This window comes from Astatotilapia calliptera, chromosome 23, assembly GCF_900246225.1.
Source record: "Astatotilapia calliptera chromosome 23, fAstCal1.2, whole genome shotgun sequence".
NCBI lineage: Eukaryota > Metazoa > Chordata > Actinopteri > Cichliformes > Cichlidae > Astatotilapia > Astatotilapia calliptera.
This window is the reverse complement of record NC_039323.1, coordinates 13,379,765-13,396,126: the sequence shown is the minus strand read 5'-3', so window position 1 is coordinate 13,396,126 and position 16,362 is coordinate 13,379,765. Positions and strand designations below refer to the sequence as shown.

At 39.2% G+C, this 16,362-nt stretch overlaps 2 protein-coding genes across 20 annotated transcripts in view; both read left to right on the top strand.

The window, feature by feature from the left end:
- kif1aa (kinesin family member 1Aa) overlaps positions 1 to 4,242 on the top strand; it is a 48,439-nt gene extending 44,197 nt beyond the window's left edge. For all 15 annotated transcript variants that reach the window (XM_026157851.1, XM_026157850.1, XM_026157849.1 and 12 more), the window contains 11 exons: positions 213 to 327; positions 446 to 579; positions 679 to 740; positions 826 to 971; positions 1,804 to 1,989; positions 2,157 to 2,228; positions 2,343 to 2,464; positions 2,901 to 3,044; positions 3,134 to 3,326; positions 3,582 to 3,700; positions 3,791 to 4,242. In XM_026157851.1, the coding sequence (XP_026013636.1) occupies positions 213 to 327; positions 446 to 579; positions 679 to 740; positions 826 to 971; positions 1,804 to 1,989; positions 2,157 to 2,228; positions 2,343 to 2,464; positions 2,901 to 3,044; positions 3,134 to 3,326; positions 3,582 to 3,700; positions 3,791 to 3,833 (1,336 nt within the window). In that variant the 3' untranslated portion in view covers positions 3,834 to 4,242. The remainder of the gene's footprint in view (positions 1 to 212; positions 328 to 445; positions 580 to 678; positions 741 to 825; positions 972 to 1,803; positions 1,990 to 2,156; positions 2,229 to 2,342; positions 2,465 to 2,900; positions 3,045 to 3,133; positions 3,327 to 3,581; positions 3,701 to 3,790) is intronic.
- A 4,482-nt stretch (positions 4,243 to 8,724) lies between these two features.
- On the top strand, positions 8,725 to 16,337 carry scly (selenocysteine lyase). Of its 5 annotated transcripts, none has more exons than XM_026159074.1 (13): positions 8,725 to 8,860; positions 10,377 to 10,474; positions 10,796 to 10,905; positions 11,297 to 11,397; positions 11,498 to 11,675; positions 12,298 to 12,425; positions 12,725 to 12,880; positions 12,964 to 13,070; positions 13,181 to 13,217; positions 15,239 to 15,322; positions 15,460 to 15,559; positions 15,726 to 15,801; positions 15,907 to 16,337. In XM_026159074.1, exons 2-13 carry the CDS (start codon positions 10,383 to 10,385, stop codon positions 16,058 to 16,060), a joined length of 1,323 nt encoding a protein of 440 aa, XP_026014859.1. In that variant the 5' UTR covers positions 8,725 to 8,860; positions 10,377 to 10,382; the 3' UTR covers positions 16,061 to 16,337. The 5 variants fall into 5 exon arrangements, with proteins under 5 accessions (XP_026014859.1, XP_026014856.1, XP_026014857.1 ...); XM_026159071.1 differs by lacking the exon at positions 8,725 to 8,860 and adding an exon at positions 9,043 to 9,132; XM_026159072.1 differs by lacking the exon at positions 8,725 to 8,860 and adding an exon at positions 9,043 to 9,206.
- The last annotated feature ends 25 nt before the right edge of the window (positions 16,338 to 16,362 follow it).

Here is a 16,362-nt window from a genome sequence, read left to right as displayed (position 1 = left end):
TTTATAAATCATGATATTAGGGCACATTTTTCTGCTTAAATTGTTTATTATTGGAAATTTTTGGGATTTATCCAGTTTTTTATGTTTACATCTGCAGAGTAAACTTTAGCATGGGTTAAGCTCTGGCAGCTAATCTGTTGTTTTAGTAGAGGAACTTGAGTTTCGACTGCTGATTCAGTTTCTTGGCTTCTTGTCTCATCGGACCACCTCAGAACTTTCTTCCGGTTTGAGGCTGCTTGGGATAGCTCAATGCACAACTCCCTGCTCCTAAACCGAGTCACTCCATACGGGGAGAAGATCTATATGACCCTCTCAGCCTACTTGGAGGTACTGTACACTGCCTGCATTCATAAGAAGGAGAAATAGCTCTTACAGGATCAGAGGTGACGTGTGAGTTACTCTAGAGGAACAATGTTGGAAATGTCTCCTGTTTTATGAATTGCAGATGGAGAACTGCACGCAGCCTGCAGTTATTACCAAAGATATCTGCATGGTGTTTTACTCTAGGGACACAAAGCTCTCAGCTTCCCGATCAATCCGTAACCTTTTCGGTACTGGTAGCCTAAGAGCTGCAGATGGGTGAGGCATCTTAATCTTTAAAATCATCATTTAGCTAATTTGTTCTCTCTGATGATGTTCTATAAAATGTTAAATGCCCTCTCACTCCTGTTTTTTTAGAAACCGTGTAACTGGAGTTTATGAGGTCAGCCTGTGTCACCAGGCAGATGCAGGAAGCCCTGGTAAGAGGCAAGAAAAAAAAATGGTACAGTTTTGCATTTAGCTCAGTCGTCCTGAACTTCTAACATTGCACCCATCCCTCACCAGGAATGCAAAGGAGACGCAGGCGGGTGCTGGACACCTCCGTGGCCTACGTCCGTGGGGAAGAGAACCTGGCTGGATGGAGGCCACGTAGTGACAGCCTCATTCTGGACCACCAGTGGGAGCTGGAGAAACTCAGCCTCCTCCAAGATGTAAGATTTGTTTAATTTTTACTGTCTCTGTTCTTTCGCTCCGGTTGAGTTAAGCCTCGTGAATTCTATACTGGGCTTTGGTGCAGCTTTGCAGTTCATCCACTGCCAGAGACAAGTTTAGAGAGACAAGTTGTTGCTTAATTGAGCCTTCAAAGAGTAACTGAGATGAATGTCATTCAAATTGTACATTTTCCTTGACAAAAAATGCTGTCACTAATTAATGCTGGTTACGTGTCAGTGAGGGGATATTGAGGTTTTCCTAGGGCAAGTGAGAGACATAACGTCTCCCTTATCTCCTGGGTCTCCTCCTGGTTAGACACGCCGGAAGACCCTCAAAGAACTACCTCGTCTGGCTCCTTTCACCCACTTTCACCCAGAAGAAGCTCATTTCCACCACTTTCTGTCACTACCCACAGCTCATGGCCATGTGTGAAAATGGGAATCATCCAATAAACTGACAGTTCCGACTCCGTGCTCAGATTTGCCCTTAGTAAAATGGACCATTGCCACTCTTACCTCACTCCAGATTATTCACCAATACATTTGTCATTCTTCTGCTTCCACTTGTGAGCAGCAACCCAGCTTTCTAATCAATGGATAAGAAGAATTTGCCATCAGAAAAATATGAATAAAGCCAGCTGAGTCCTAGGGTTTATATTGCCCCATTCAGTTTTCTAATGTATGATATTAGAAGTGCCACAGAGAGCCGGCTCTGCTCCGTGCTTCTGATGGAAACCAGACTGGAATTTATCAAATAAACAGCTTTCCTTCCTAATTACCTCTTCAGGCAGGGGCCATTGTTTGCTGTTAGTGACTGATGTTTTTCTGCTAGGTGGAAAAAACCAAACATTACCTCCTTCTGAGGGAGAAACTAGAGTCCACGCTGCTCATGGGCCAGGAGACCCTTCAATCCTGTGTCACCGATGAGCTGAATGAGTCTCCTCAGCCCACTGAGATGGACCCCGAGGTCAGCTGCAACGAAATCACCACTGAGAGGCAGAGGGAGCTCGCTGCTAAGGTCAGCCGTCTTTACCCTGTCAATAATTTATTTCAGGTTTGACTTTATTGTAATGGGTTCTGTTCATATAAACGTTCCTGTCAAGCAGAAATGTAGTGCTTATCATGTCACACGTGATTTTGTTATAAAACCGGACATTTTAAGCTCTCTCTCCTTTTTCCGTACAGTGTTTGCGGCTGCTCACTCACTCCTTCAACAGAGAATACAGCCATGTGTGTGTGAGCGCCAGTGAAAGCAAGGTCAGGCTTTAGGGGTTTAAACACACACACACACAGAAAATCAGATTTCTGTTTTTGTCGACTGAGTCCTCACATTTGCTCCGCTGTGGATCCGTGTGACTGTGTTCATTACAGATCTCTGAGATGTCCATCACAACGTTAAGAGAGTCCACTTCAATCTCTGCTCTTAACACAATCACCCCCTCCTCTACATGCCCTTCACTTGTTGAGGGCTGCTACAGCAATGCTGGACTCAGGTCAGTGCTCAGATTGACATGGTTGTTGTTCGTAATTATCAGAGCAGAGTGTTGACATTGGCTGCAGTTCACTTCCAGGGTGCTCTCAAGATGTTCCTCAAAGACATCTAAAATAAGTATTAACATCTCCTGCTGAAAAAACAAAAAAATATATTTAAAATGAATAAATAAAGTCGTAGTTCCAGAAACTCTTGACCTTAAGGTTTCCGCTTTTATACCAGACCCGCATGTAATAAGACAGAGATATAGAGCTGACAGAGTTGAACTCTCTCTCTTTTAAGGTGTTTGACATGTTTCATGTGCTTATCATCAGGAACAGAATCAGCAAATAGGTCTATTATTTTGAAATTCTCTGGTATTAACAGTATTTGGGTCTTGTAAGGCACAGAGAGCTCCTTTGTTGCTAGAGCTCAGATATTCTCTATTTTTACTGCAGACCCCCTGTCCCTCGCTCTCGTGTGGTTAGCTCCGGTCCTGATGCACAGCAGGACGCAGAGGCCAAGAAGTCCATCAACGGAGCCTCTGAAACTAAACCTCAGACCCGGAAGTTTGTCCCAGATATCCAGGAGATTCGAGTCAGGTGAGGAGGAAGAAGTTATTTCAGAACATTTTATTATTTGAGCTTTACTTCAGACCCAAACATGCTATTATATCATCTTTATCTTTCAGTCCCATCGTGTCGAAGAAGGGTTACTTGCATTTCCTGGAGCCGCTCACCAATGGATGGGTGAAGCGCTATGTTGTCGTGCGGCGGCCGTACGTCTACATCTACAACACGGAAAGAGACGCAGTGGAGCGAGCTATTCTCAACCTCTCCTCTGCCCAGGTGGAGTACAGCGAGGACCAGCAGGCAATGTTAAAGGTTGGTGAACCAGACTCCTCCATCAACAGTTTTATTAAGTTCTTTTTTTAATGAACTTCACTTTAAGTCAGATCAACCCAACAGGTTTAAGTTACACACATCGCACAGTAAGTGAAAGTTAAGGTGCGCACTTTCAATTTAATAAAAATAGCAAGTTAAGGAAGCAGGTAGAGTAGAAAGTAGAAAGTTGAGTGAGAATCATTCAAAGCGTTGCATTAAGCTTGCTGCATTAAGCTTTCGTGGCTCTTTCCACAGACCCCAAACACATTTGCTGTGTGCACAGAACATCGTGGAATATTGCTTCAAGCCACAAATGACAAAGACATGCATGACTGGCTGTATGCTTTTAACCCGCTCCTTGCTGGAACTATCAGGTAAGTTAAAAAAAAATCTCAAGGTGGAAAAAAAATTCTAACTGCAAACAAAATCTATTTTTAATGGACATTTTCTCATCTATCTCTCAGGTCAAAGTTGTCAAGAAGACGAGCCGGACAGATGAGGATGTGAAACAAGACATTTTAAAAAATGTCATGAGAGCAACTCAAAGACTATGATGTACATAGATCCTTGTCTCTATCCCGTTTCTCCTGCTGAGCCCCGTCTCCACCGCTACAGTCACCAACAACCATCTCTCTCCCCCGTACGTTCTCTGTTTATCACTAGTGTCCTCAGCACCTAAAGCACCCATTTCCTGTCAGGCCTATTCTGCAATGTGAGTCTCTTAGTCTGAAGAACCTCTTCAAAAACCTGTCACTGTACTGTACTGGAGTTTGTTCATAACTGGACGAGAGAAGAAAATGGAGGGAGTAGCAACAGTTTCTTATCTCAGATTACATGCGTATGGTAATGTACTGTAGTTGTTGTCGGTGACACATCAAGCCTTATACATCAGTTCTTAAAAAAAAAAAAAAAAAAAGCAGTGACAGGCATGTTTTCCTAAAGCTGCAAGGATCACATTGCTACATTTGCATCAGTAAATAGAAAAACTCTTCTACAGCTATATATAAAGGTCTAAACTGATTTGCATACAACATACAGCTAAAAAATACGAAGGGACAGTCACGTGTCTCTCTCTTAGGAATATTTCTCTCTTCTTTCTGGTCCATAAATCCTGATATCCAGTAAGCTGCTTCCTCTTCCTAAAACTTCTAGAAACCTTAGCACACACAGCCTGGCACGGGAATGGCATCTCATCATAAACTTTATGTCGCTGTAGTAAATTCATGTTGTTTTTAGCCACTCGTAGGAGCACTGAGGTTACCTGCATTCCCACAAGAAGTAATCAGATGTCATGACATTAATTCTCCCATTTTAATCTCTACCTGTATTTTATTTGTTTTAAAATGTGATATATTTAGATATTTAACAGTTTTATTATTTATTTCTGCGTGTATTTATTTAAAAAAAAAAAGCATTTATATTTCTAAAGTAGTAGTACAGTGCAATTTCTGCACACTGCACTTTTTAATGAGTTCTTTAAATGTTTAAATGATACAACCTTTTCCCCTCGTAATGAATATTACTGAAACAATTTAATAACTCACAGCTTCTTTATGCTGAAAATTACTTGAATAAATGCAATCTGATAAGCGATTAGCATAGTCACACCTTAGACCCAGCTAACGTGCATTTAAAATGCCCAGTAATTAGGTAGATGATATAAGTAGGTGGCCAGTTCATCCTCTGCTGCACAAAGCTACCTTATTCAATCAAAAGAAAAAGATGAAATCTTCTTCACAGTACAGAATATGAAGCTGTTTTTTTCCTGAATGATATGTATATTGATTGAATGTAGTGCCTCTCTTTTCAGGCATACTGCACACTACAGTATGCCTCTGCACCGGTTGCTTTGAAACTACATCCTTCATGCTGCTAAAATACTGTTCTGGGAGTGTCTGCAGGTCATATCATCACTTTCCTGCCTTCCATCATCATCATCGTCATTTCAAGTCCAAGCAGAAGGTTTCATTTATGATATCATAAAGTGTGGAATTTCCATAACACAAAGCATACTCAGAGAAACATATTTCAGGATTTTCACTCATACAAATGGCCATATTAAAAGGAACCCTGACTATGACCACATGTATAGTTTATTATATTAACATTAAAATCACTTAAAACTTAAAAGGGATGCCAATAAATCCACTGTAGATGTGTTAGTAATAAAGATTTGAACTCAAATGCTACCTTGGTTAGAAACACTGAACACGTACAAACTGCTGAGCTGATTGAATGGTCAGATTTTCACCTTTTCTGTAAACAGAGTCGTGATCTTTGGTTTGCTTTCAGAGCAGAGGGTTTACTGTCAGCAGCAGCTATTGTTTCCCATTTTTCAGGTTTCTTCAAGCTATTTTGAATCACTACCCAAAAACATTTGGACGCCTATAAAAAGATTGCTGGAACAGCATTTAGTTTCAATGATCATTTCCAGCAGTATTTGTCAGCTTTTTTTAGTGACTAAATGCATTAAATGCATTAGTGCTGAGAATGCAGCCACAGGTTCTTTCTCCTTTTCTCAGCAGCAGGAGATTAATGATCATGTCTCTTGTTTCCTTACTGCTGGAAATTACAATCAAAAGTAGCAGGGATACTGTTTATGGTTTGTATACTGCAGGTTGTTAAAAAGAGCATTTAGTTTACGTCACTGACCCAGAATGCATTGCATACTAATAGTACTTGCAACAGTTTTGTTGAATGTTGGCTATTTAAAGCATATTAAGGCCCACAAGTTAAATAGTCGGGGCTCCTTTTACACAGTTTTAGTCCTGTTGGCAAATTTTTGATGAAAATGCAACCATGCCTCTCGTTTAAAAACCCTCAACAGATAAAGCGTGTGAGCTGTTGTGAGAAGTTGGACTGATGAGCGTGCCTCAGGTCATCCAGCCTAGAGAGCATGCTCAGTGAGAGCATGACATGTCATTTGAGAGTAAGTGAGAGTAAAATTAAACATAACTCCAGTTCAGTATGTTCTTAGTTTGGCTGCTGATGTAATACCTTCATTAACGTCTAATAAGAAGTATCTTTCCAGAGGTTTTAAAGTATTCTGTGTGCTATGGAAATCATCAGTTCATCGACAGTTGAGACAAATCAAACAACCAGAATATTTTTTTGTAACAAACAGATTAAAGTGTACTTCAGGCCACCATATCTCAAACATGTTTTTGTCGCATCTCATTTCCTAAAATTCAACGTGGTCAGAAAAAAGAATGCGTGTCCCCGGGTTTGCTCCAGTCTGGTCTCCATGGTGACTTTTTTCCTCATGTTTTTATTGGGCCTTCTAATGTACATCACATTTGAGCCAACCAAAGTTTTGTTGTTGCAGTCACAAAAATGTAACACTGAATGTAAACTGATCTTTGAAAATACTTACTCTGCTGAAATAATCGTTTTGAATTGTCTTCACATTCCGGTTCCTTATTGATTGTACGTAGGTCAATATCAGGGAACCTTTTGGAGGCTGTGGGACATAGCTGAAACAGTCTGTCCACTAATGTATGGGAGGGTGGTGGTTCACTGTGTCCCAGCTGGGCATCATGTACAGAGTAATGCTGTAGGTTACCTTACTGTCGAGTTTTCAGTATCACCGTCATGCTCTTGGCAGCCTTCACTTAATCTACTTTTTCTAAACCCTCCCCTTTTCAAGGAACATCATTTCCATTTTTGTGCTTCCATATCTTTTTCACACCATTACTTTTCTTTCTCTTCAGATATTTTTTTGCATTGTATATAAACATGATTGCTGTGAACACTGTATTATAAAGTTGCACCCATTTACAAATGGGCCGTAGTTCAGTCGATGTCTCTGAGTGTTGGAGTTTTAGCGTCAGCTGTTTGTGTACACTAAACACATTGTCATATATGAAATAAACATGGAAAATATGCAACACAAAAATGACTTCTCTCTTTTTTTGTTAAAGACAATACAACTTTTGATTTTGGCTTGTCAGTTGGGCAATCACAGATATTGTTATGATGTTGATAATGTTTATCCGGAAGACCAAAACTCAAAAACCCCAAATCAGACTTTAACGTACCCAAAGAGCTCTGCCATCAAAGTCCATCTGGCAGACTTTGCAACTAAGACATAGATGCATCACTTTAGTCTGTCATGACATCAGTTACAGCTAACGGTTCCTCCTTCTGCATTGCTTGGCTTATCAGCTATTTAACAGGTAACTATGCTCAGCATAGAAATGTGTCACATGTCAGTCCTTATCTTGAAGTGACTCTAAGCCCAAGCCAGCTGTATTAGTGTTAGAATTATGAAGGTGAGAACTGTATGTTGGTGTTGTATGTTTTAATAGTACTCAGCAGAGTACAAATCACACATACCTTTCGTGCATTACACTGGAAAAAATTGAGGCCTGCAGTTTGTGAGCTGTGAGCCCATAAAGTCATCAGGAAAGCATTTACTGAGTTCACAGGTTAAGTAGCCAAGGCGGTTTTTCACACACTTCTATATGACTGAAAATCTTTGAACATAAAATGTGGGTTAAAACATTTCAGCAGCTTCATACGGAGGAGGATTAGGGCCGTTGGGGGGGAAAAAAGTGGGCACGTCTTTTTTTTCTTCTTTTCCTGAATTCTGAGGGGGAAAAAGTCAGAATTCTGACTTTTTTCTCAGAATTCTGACTTTAATCTCAGAATTCAGACTTTTTTCTCAGTTTTTCTTTCCAGTGGCCCTAATCCTCTTCCATAGCTTCATTATTAGGGAACCTGCATCAATCTTTTATATACAGTTCACGTCATTTGTGAAAAACATTTCTGAAAATGACCCCATCATTTCCTCCATATTATGTAGTTGTAATAAAGTATAATTCATATAAAGAAAATTAGTTCATATCTATATTTAAAAATGTTTCTTAAAGTTTATATCGGACCCGAGAATCCATTACTGGCCAGGCTCAGGGACAAGACGGAGACAAAGAATCCTGAACTGAAATCGTTGGGAGATTTCCACAACAGCTTCCAAAGCGAACAAAATATTTTAAAATGTTTGTTTTCTAAAATAACTTTTAACTGTAAAAAGAAACAACTTTTTTTTTTACTGAATCAGCCTTTTTATGTTGGAGTTAAATAAAGTTAAATAAAGCAGTTAAATAAAGGTACACTGTCTGTTTTTTTGAGCTCATGAAAAGTTGTATTTAGAGATATGTAGTCCTCAGCCACGCTAAAAAAAATTACAGACAAATTATGGATAATTATAAATTAAAAGTCCCAAATGAATACAGACTATTAAGAATGAATTAATCGCAGAACAACTACGATCAGAGAAATAAAATACTCCTGGCACTTTCAGCTCCCTGGCTGTTGCTAAGCAGCAGACGCCAGTGTTGCCATGTCTGTGTGTCAACGTTTTTTAGGAGCTGTTTCTAAAATAATTCTCTTCTTATTTTACTTACTTACTGTTAACATAAGTCTCCATCTTCTGGATTTAAGTTGATGAATTATTATTCTTTTTTCAACATGGTACCTGCCGGACTTCAAACGAAAATAAAACTAACCCTTCTGAGTCTTCCCCAAGTTGTGAGGTGACAAATCTCTGAATAATTTTTGCTTTTTAGTAATTAATTATATTTACAAAATAAAGAATAAAATACTGAAGAACATGACAGTAACGCTCAATTCTTCTACATAATAAATTAATATTTCTTGTGCGTTTTCTTCGAGATATTAAACTGTGGGGTTTCCTTTAACAAATCTGGCAACCCCGTCTGGGACGTGACAGAAACATGCTAGCTGGCTGATGATTGACCCGTATAGTTGTAAATCCATTTAGGAAATCTTCACATCAGCTTACAAGGTCAGATACAAAGCTTTGGCTGTCCCTGGAGGATTCAGTTCCTTTATCAATTTAAGCTTAAAGGCGGAATCACAGTTAAGTACGATGTTATAGCGAAACTAAGTTAGCTAAAAATTAGCTAGCTGCAGGCTAAAGTGAGAGCTGTCACAGAAAGTTAGCGCTAGCTGGATAATGAAGAGCTCGAGCTGACTGACAGTGTCCCTAAAGATATCTGTGGTTCTTTTAATACGTTTTCTGTGTGCTGGTTGACTAGAACAGTGTTGTGAACAGGGCGCTATCAGCTGGATGTTACGTTTGCTGACTACTGACAAGACACTGAACAACTATGACCATTAAAAAAATCTTTTTTAAGACTGTGTGTTCACTGAACTTATAGCACTATAGAGGGTCTGCTAATAAGTGCGCATTTCATAAATTTGTGAAGCTGTACGTGACTAACACTGCGTGATGAAGCAATCCAAACCGTGTGCGTGGCACAGTCACTAGAATTGGCAAGCATTCAGTTTGTGATGCAGAAAATCCATGAAAAGGTTTTAGATAAGTTTTACACTGCTGGAAATGCAGCGAATGGGACACAAGGTAGGCAGTCATTTAAGCTGTTTATCACAGAGAATATCCAATAACTACGTTTCAGTTTCCTTTTTAATGTGCAGCTGTCACTTTAGAAATAAACAGCATCTCTTTGATGAGAAATCCATTTAAATCCATTAAAAAGCAAAGAAGCAGATGAACTGTGAAATAAACAAAAGTTGCATATTCAACAACACGTCTCTGTTTTCCATATCCTGTCAGTCTGTCTCTACAGATTGCAGATCGCAGCCAGAGGAACAAAATCTTGTATTTTATGCAAAATAACAATAATGTGTAAATCTTTGTATAATTAAAACAACTTACTGAAATAGATAAATACTTTAGTCTTTATTTATAATCCAGTTTTATAGACTAATGCTAATCACCACCAAAATATTTTGTAGTGACTGCAATTTTTACACTTTTGGTGGGCGGATTCAGGGTAAGGGTCTAAACTCATTCAGTCACATTTTGATGTGTGACTGAACAAAAAACTGGATCCCAGATATCAGAATAAAGTAAATAAAATGACACACACACAAAGTATCAGCATCTGCCGTCAGTGAATGTCATCTTATTTGCAGACAGACTGATGCTAGTTATAATCTAGTTATAATCTAATTTATCTATTCAGACATCCAGATAAATGAAATAAATGTCCTTTCCTCTCCAAGGGTATTATGGCCAAAAAGCTTGATGATGTCCCGCTGGTACAGGGTCCGACCTTCGGTGAACGTAATTTTCATCACTTTTCTGAGATGAATCTAGACAGGTAAGAAAATAATGTTGATATATATCAAGTTACTTGTACAGCAGCTGTGATGCTGTAACTTAGGACTGCTGAATTAATATTGATTTATCATAGTTACTGAGGTTATAGGTAGGTTTTAGAAAATTTGTGTATTTTCTTTAAATATTTTTCTTATTTTAAGAATGGTCAGAAACCAAAGTAATTGATTGCAATTTAAGTAATCGAAATTTCACTTTTTTATGAGTTGATCTTGTTAGTAGATCGTTTATTAATATGTTATGACGCATATACTTCCCATAGGACAATGCACAAAGTGTGATGAGAATATTTTGTATATTTCAGGATCTACATGGATTACAATGCTACTACCCCTCCAGAACCAGAGGTGATTCAGGCCATTTCTGAAGCCCTCCAGGATGCCTGGGGAAACCCAAGTAGCAACTATATAGCAGGTGAGGAAGGCTTGAAGCTGTGTCAAAACTAACAGGTTTAAAATTATTGTTATTATTTTTCCATGTGTATTGAATAAAGTTTTGTGAGAATTTTTTTTAAAATTCCATATTGTATGCGCAAATCCCAGCCTAGTGACAAGAATTGGACATTACTGCTCTAACTCTGTATTCCTGTGTGAAATATGACAAGGTCACTCTACCAAATAAATACAATAGAAACTGTTAAATGTATGTTGTGTAACTGGAGGAGGGAATACAATCACAGCAGCTTGTGTGGATTAAACTTGTGGCTTTCTCTGAGTGCTGAATGTGAAGTTTTTACTGTTCTAAGTGAGTTTCACTGTCAAAAGAGAATGCTACATCTAAATGTTTCAATCATTTATATTTTCAGGTGCTAAAGCTAAGGCTATCATCAATCAGTCCAGAGAAAATGTGGCAAGAATGGTTGGAGGGAAAGCAGAGGACATCATTTTTACCTCAGGCGGAACTGAGGTGGGCAGGGCTCTTTTTTGACGCAAATAAGTTATATGAGTAATTTATGATCCTGGGACATTACAAACTGGTCATTTACAGTAAAGATTTTGTTTTTCAGGCCAATAACCTGGTGTTGCACACCGCTGTAGAGCACTTCAGGAAGCACTGCAGGGCTGCAGAACAAGGTGCAGGACACCAGAATGGATGCACGGGCCTTCCTCACATCATTACTTCTAATGTGGAGCATGACTCAGTCAAACTAGTTGCTCAGCACCTTGAAAAGGAAGGAAAAGCAGGTAGGAAGCCACTCTGTGTAGCTTTTATTAAAATAAAAGATTAATAAAGAAATATTTCCTGTATTACAAAGGACAGTCTATGCTTTTCTTTATTTTACTTTAAAGAGAAATCTGTCAATAACATGCTTCAGATTTTCTGTGGGCAATCAAGATGTCTAAAATAAATATCAAGACAATTAAAGGTCTTAAATTATTTTATATCCCATTTGCTGCCAATAACATTAATGTCATAATCTTTTTTTTAATGAAGATGTAGTACCTTCTATGTGCCAACACGTAAGAGTGCTAACCCAATGGAAAACTTTCATTTAATTCCGCTTTTTTACATTTTAATTATTAATTATTGAGTTTCTGAAAAGGTCTTGAAAAGTACTGATTTCCATTTTTAAATAGTGCCGGATCCTTGATACTCTTCCAGTCATGGTTCATGTTAAATGTTGTCAAAGAAAAAGTGGATTCAGCATATAAACTGTTAAAGCACTGCCTCCTGGTGGTGAAAGTTTTGGTTTAATTCTGTGGAGGGCAATTACAAAAAGTACCTTTAAACAAATCAAGATTTGCATAACCTAATGTAGGCTCCTTGCCTTTAATTACTCTCTTTGTTTTTTGTTTTTTTCCATAGACGTGACTTTTGTGCCCGTCTCTAAGGTGACAGCCCGGGTCGAGGTGGAGGATATCATTGCCGCTGTGCGCCCCAACACTTGTCTCATCTCTGTTATGCTGGCCAACAATGAGACGGGAGTCATTATGGTAAGATGAGAGAGAGGCTAGAAAATCAGCCGAGTTTCTGCTAGTACTAATCTATCCATTCATCAATTTTTTTCCACTTACCCAGTTCAGGGTCGTGGACGGGCTGGAGCCTATCCCTGCCATACTAATGTTAGAGAAACCATTTTTGGGTTCTTAAATTAGACGATTAACACGTAGGATAGTGTCTTGCTTTAAAGGAGCTTATTTTCTTATTAAATCATTACTTATAATTGCAATGCGTCTATGAGTCTATGCAGCTCTGTTTACAGCTGAATGCTGAACCACCTTCTTGTTGTCAGCCGCTTCAGGAGATCTGCCAAAGAATAAAGTCTCTGAACAAGCAGCGTGAGCGCCTCAGGATCCTGCTCCACACAGATGCTGCTCAGGCCTTGGGGAAAATCCGAGTTGATGTCAGTGATCTGGGAGTGGATTACCTCACCATAGTGGGACACAAGGTCAGGATCTGCTGTGTGGGACATCTTAAGAGCTTTTTATAGCAAGACTAAAATGTTATTGAGAGGTTTTGTTGTGTTTCTAGTTCTATGCCCCTCGCATTGGTGCTTTGTACGTGAACGGCCCTGGGACCAAAACTCCATTGTATCCGATGCTTTTTGGTGGAGGACAGGAGAGGAACTTTAGACCAGGGTGATGATCTTTACTGTAAAATACTGAATAAGAATGAAACACTGGTATTAATGAAATAAGTGCAGTTCTAATTTATAAGTGTCTCCTTTCTGTCTTTGTTATTATTACAGCACAGAAAACACACCGATGATTGCCGGTCTTGGAAAGGTGCATTTCCTTCACTAAATGTACAGTACTGGAATGATTTCTAGGACTTTTCTAATGTTTCTCTTGAAGCATAAACCATTTATTTTCTCAATATTTTCTCAGTTAGAGGCCCTCAAAGTACAAAGGGATTGTTTAAAATAATTTTTCCAGCATTTTTTGTTTAATCAAAATTCATAAGTGAAGGACATATCCACATGACATTTTCTGGCCAATAATGGTTTAAACTGATGTATGAAACCTTGTATTTCATTAGTTGCATGTTATAAATGCTTTATACATACAGCACTATTAAGTGGTACCACAGTTTCTTTACAATAGAACTGCAGTGGACAAATAACATGAACAAACACATGATATTATTTTGGTTTGTTGTACTGAATGTCTGCATTAATTACTATGGTTAAAAGCAGTCAAAGTTCGATGACTAAAAATGGTTATTGCTTGTGGTGGAGATGGAAGATTAATCAGTAATGCTCTAAATATAAATAATGTGACACTTTCCAGCATTTAAAAAGCTTTCAAATACAGTGATTTATTGTGGGTGAATGTTTATTGATACATTGTTTACCACAGAATCTGTTGTGTTAGCATTATAATCATGGGCAAAGCAAAACACTTATTATTGCTACAAATACTTGAGTTGCATAATATAAATATTGTACTACAAGTATACTCACCAATCATTTAATTAGAAACACCATAGAGGTTCTCTTTGTCTCAGCTCTGAGTGTCAGGGGGTCCAAATAAAGTTGGAAACATAGCCACTTATCCAACTGTGGTCATGGGGAGGTCTGAACTGGTCCAGCTTAGAGCCAACACTTGGACAAACCCAGCAAGTATTGCTGAAACAGTGACTTTACTTCCCTAGTTTACTGATGAAAACTAAATCGCCATTGTTTCCACAGCAGTGGTCAGATCGTCACTTACAAAGCAAAAAAAATATCTGTTGAAGAAAACAAATGCACATGTGTTTGTTTTTTAAAATACATTTAATTGACAACTGATTTGGTTAGTAAAAGGGTGTGAACAGACAAACAAAGCCAAAGCAGACTAAGGCTAGTGTTAAATCACACTTCAAAAAGTAACTATAAACAAGGGGACTATAGGGACAGAGCCATATTACCAAACAAGTAGATGGAACAAGTTGGTGAGGAATCGGAGGATGATTTTGAACTGATGTGCCAGCTGAGGCGGGAGCCGAAACCACAACGATGCAGTGACCATAAAACAGACAAAGAGAGAGTAAGAAATAGAGGTGTTGGGTAGACACTAGAGGATGGGTGTTATGAACGATACCCATCCCTAGGTACACACTGAATCCAATGTTTTTGGACTGTAGGAGGAAGCTGGATTACCCAGAGAGGACCCTAAAATCCATGAACATGAGGATTACACAGAGAGAGACCAGGAGATTCAAATCTGGAGCCCTGTTCCTCCAAAATGACAGTTTTAACCACTGCGCCACCCTGAAGCAGGTGTTTATTAAAGGTTTCTGGAGCTGTAACCTCTAGAATCGACACTCAGACCATGATTTATCGCTAGTAAGAGGTCAACGGTGTGCCAGAAAGAAGAAGACTTCCCCTACTGCTATTAGTCCACCTGAACTAAACCAAAAGGCAGATTGGTTCATGAATTCATGTTATTTTACACTTTATATTGTTTTATATTCTTTATATTGGCAGACAGAAGACTGCCTGAGAAACCTCCTGTGTTTGCCTGAACACCATTTTTACATTCTATGTGAACATTTTTGGCTTTTTTTGCCAGACAGAAAACTAGGGGGAACAACATGCAGGAAACGCTTTGGGGTGGAATCGAAGTCAGACCCTTGCAGTCTTTTTGGCATATGGGTCACATATGCCCATATGCTTATGTGGCCTGCTGCCAAGTGATTGTCCTTTTTTGCTTTATTGAATAGTAAGCAGGTGTGGAGGTGTTTCTAATAAAGTGCTTGGTAATTAAATAGCTGTAACAGTGTGCCTCTTTTAAAGCTACCTATTTATTATTTGTGTGTCTATTAGGCTGCAGAGCTGGTGACCTCTAATCTGTCAGATTATGAGAGTCATATGCAAAGAATTAAACTTTACTTAGAAGAACGACTGCAGGTGAGCTTGAGTCTGATGTGCACCTTAGTTTTGTTTGTTTGCATTGTGATGAGTAGTCTTGAAATTGTGGTTTTGACGGTCTTTCTCCTCCTTCTCTGTAAAATGTACTCCTTTGCGTTTCTTTCATTCTTCCAAAGGCCGTGTTTGCAGGCCGGATCCGCTTCAACAGCCATTTCCTCGGCTCTGATATCCTCCCTAACACATGTAACGTGTCCATCCTGGGCCCAAGATTACAAGGTGATGTCATGACTCTTCTCTGTCCTATGTCTGTTTTGGCTTGCTGGTCCCAACAGTGTCCTCTAACCCTACACCAATGTTTGTCAGAGGCAGGTCATGACCTGCACGAGGCTATTTGTAAACTACAAAGGCTTTGAATGATTAATCTCTCCCCCTCGTGCTTTAGGCTGGAGAGTATTGTCAAACTGCAGGAGGCTGCTAGCCAGCGTCGGCGCCGCCTGCCACTCAGACAGTGGAAACAGGTAAAAGAGTCCCTCTTTTAAGCTGTTATGCTTTTGTCCACACACTGTATTGTTTGCTGTTAGATAACACTCCCCTCCTGCTCTCCTCCTGTTTATATCCATCAGACCTTCCCACATCCTTCTGAGCTGTGGCGTCCCCTCAGAGGTGGCAGCTAACGCTATGAGGCTGAGCGTTGGCAGGGAGACGACTGAAGCAGATGTGGATGCAGTTGTGGAGGACCTGAGGGAAACCGTGCAACTGTTGGAAGAAATGAACTGATGGCTTTCATTTGCACAAAGTTATTCTGCAGGTCAAATAAGAATGCACAGAGCTAAACATGCGCCATCTGTGTTTATCGACACTTTAACTGATCATGTAAAATGCATGAAATATTTCATATAAATAATAAAAATGGAAAACTCAAAGTGACCTTAGGGGTGATGTTATGTAGGAGTGTACTCGGCTCCCATCACGTCATGTGAGGAGCTCTTCAGCTAATTGGAGTCGGGGAACATGTGTGAGTGTTATGAAATAAAATATTTACATGCACTTTTAATATTTTCTCAAGTCAACGATGAAAT

Bases quoted from the DNA above. Each gene is read 5' to 3' on its own strand.
- scly (XM_026159070.1), top strand. From the start codon at position 9,691: ATGCAGCGAATGGGACACAAG. The intron at 10,906-11,296 runs GTGAGGAAGGCT...TTATATTTTCAG, and splicing joins AAGTAGCAACTATATAGCAG to GTGCTAAAGCTAAGGCTATC. The intron at 12,426-12,724 runs GTAAGATGAGAG...TCTTGTTGTCAG, and splicing joins ATGAGACGGGAGTCATTATG to CCGCTTCAGGAGATCTGCCA.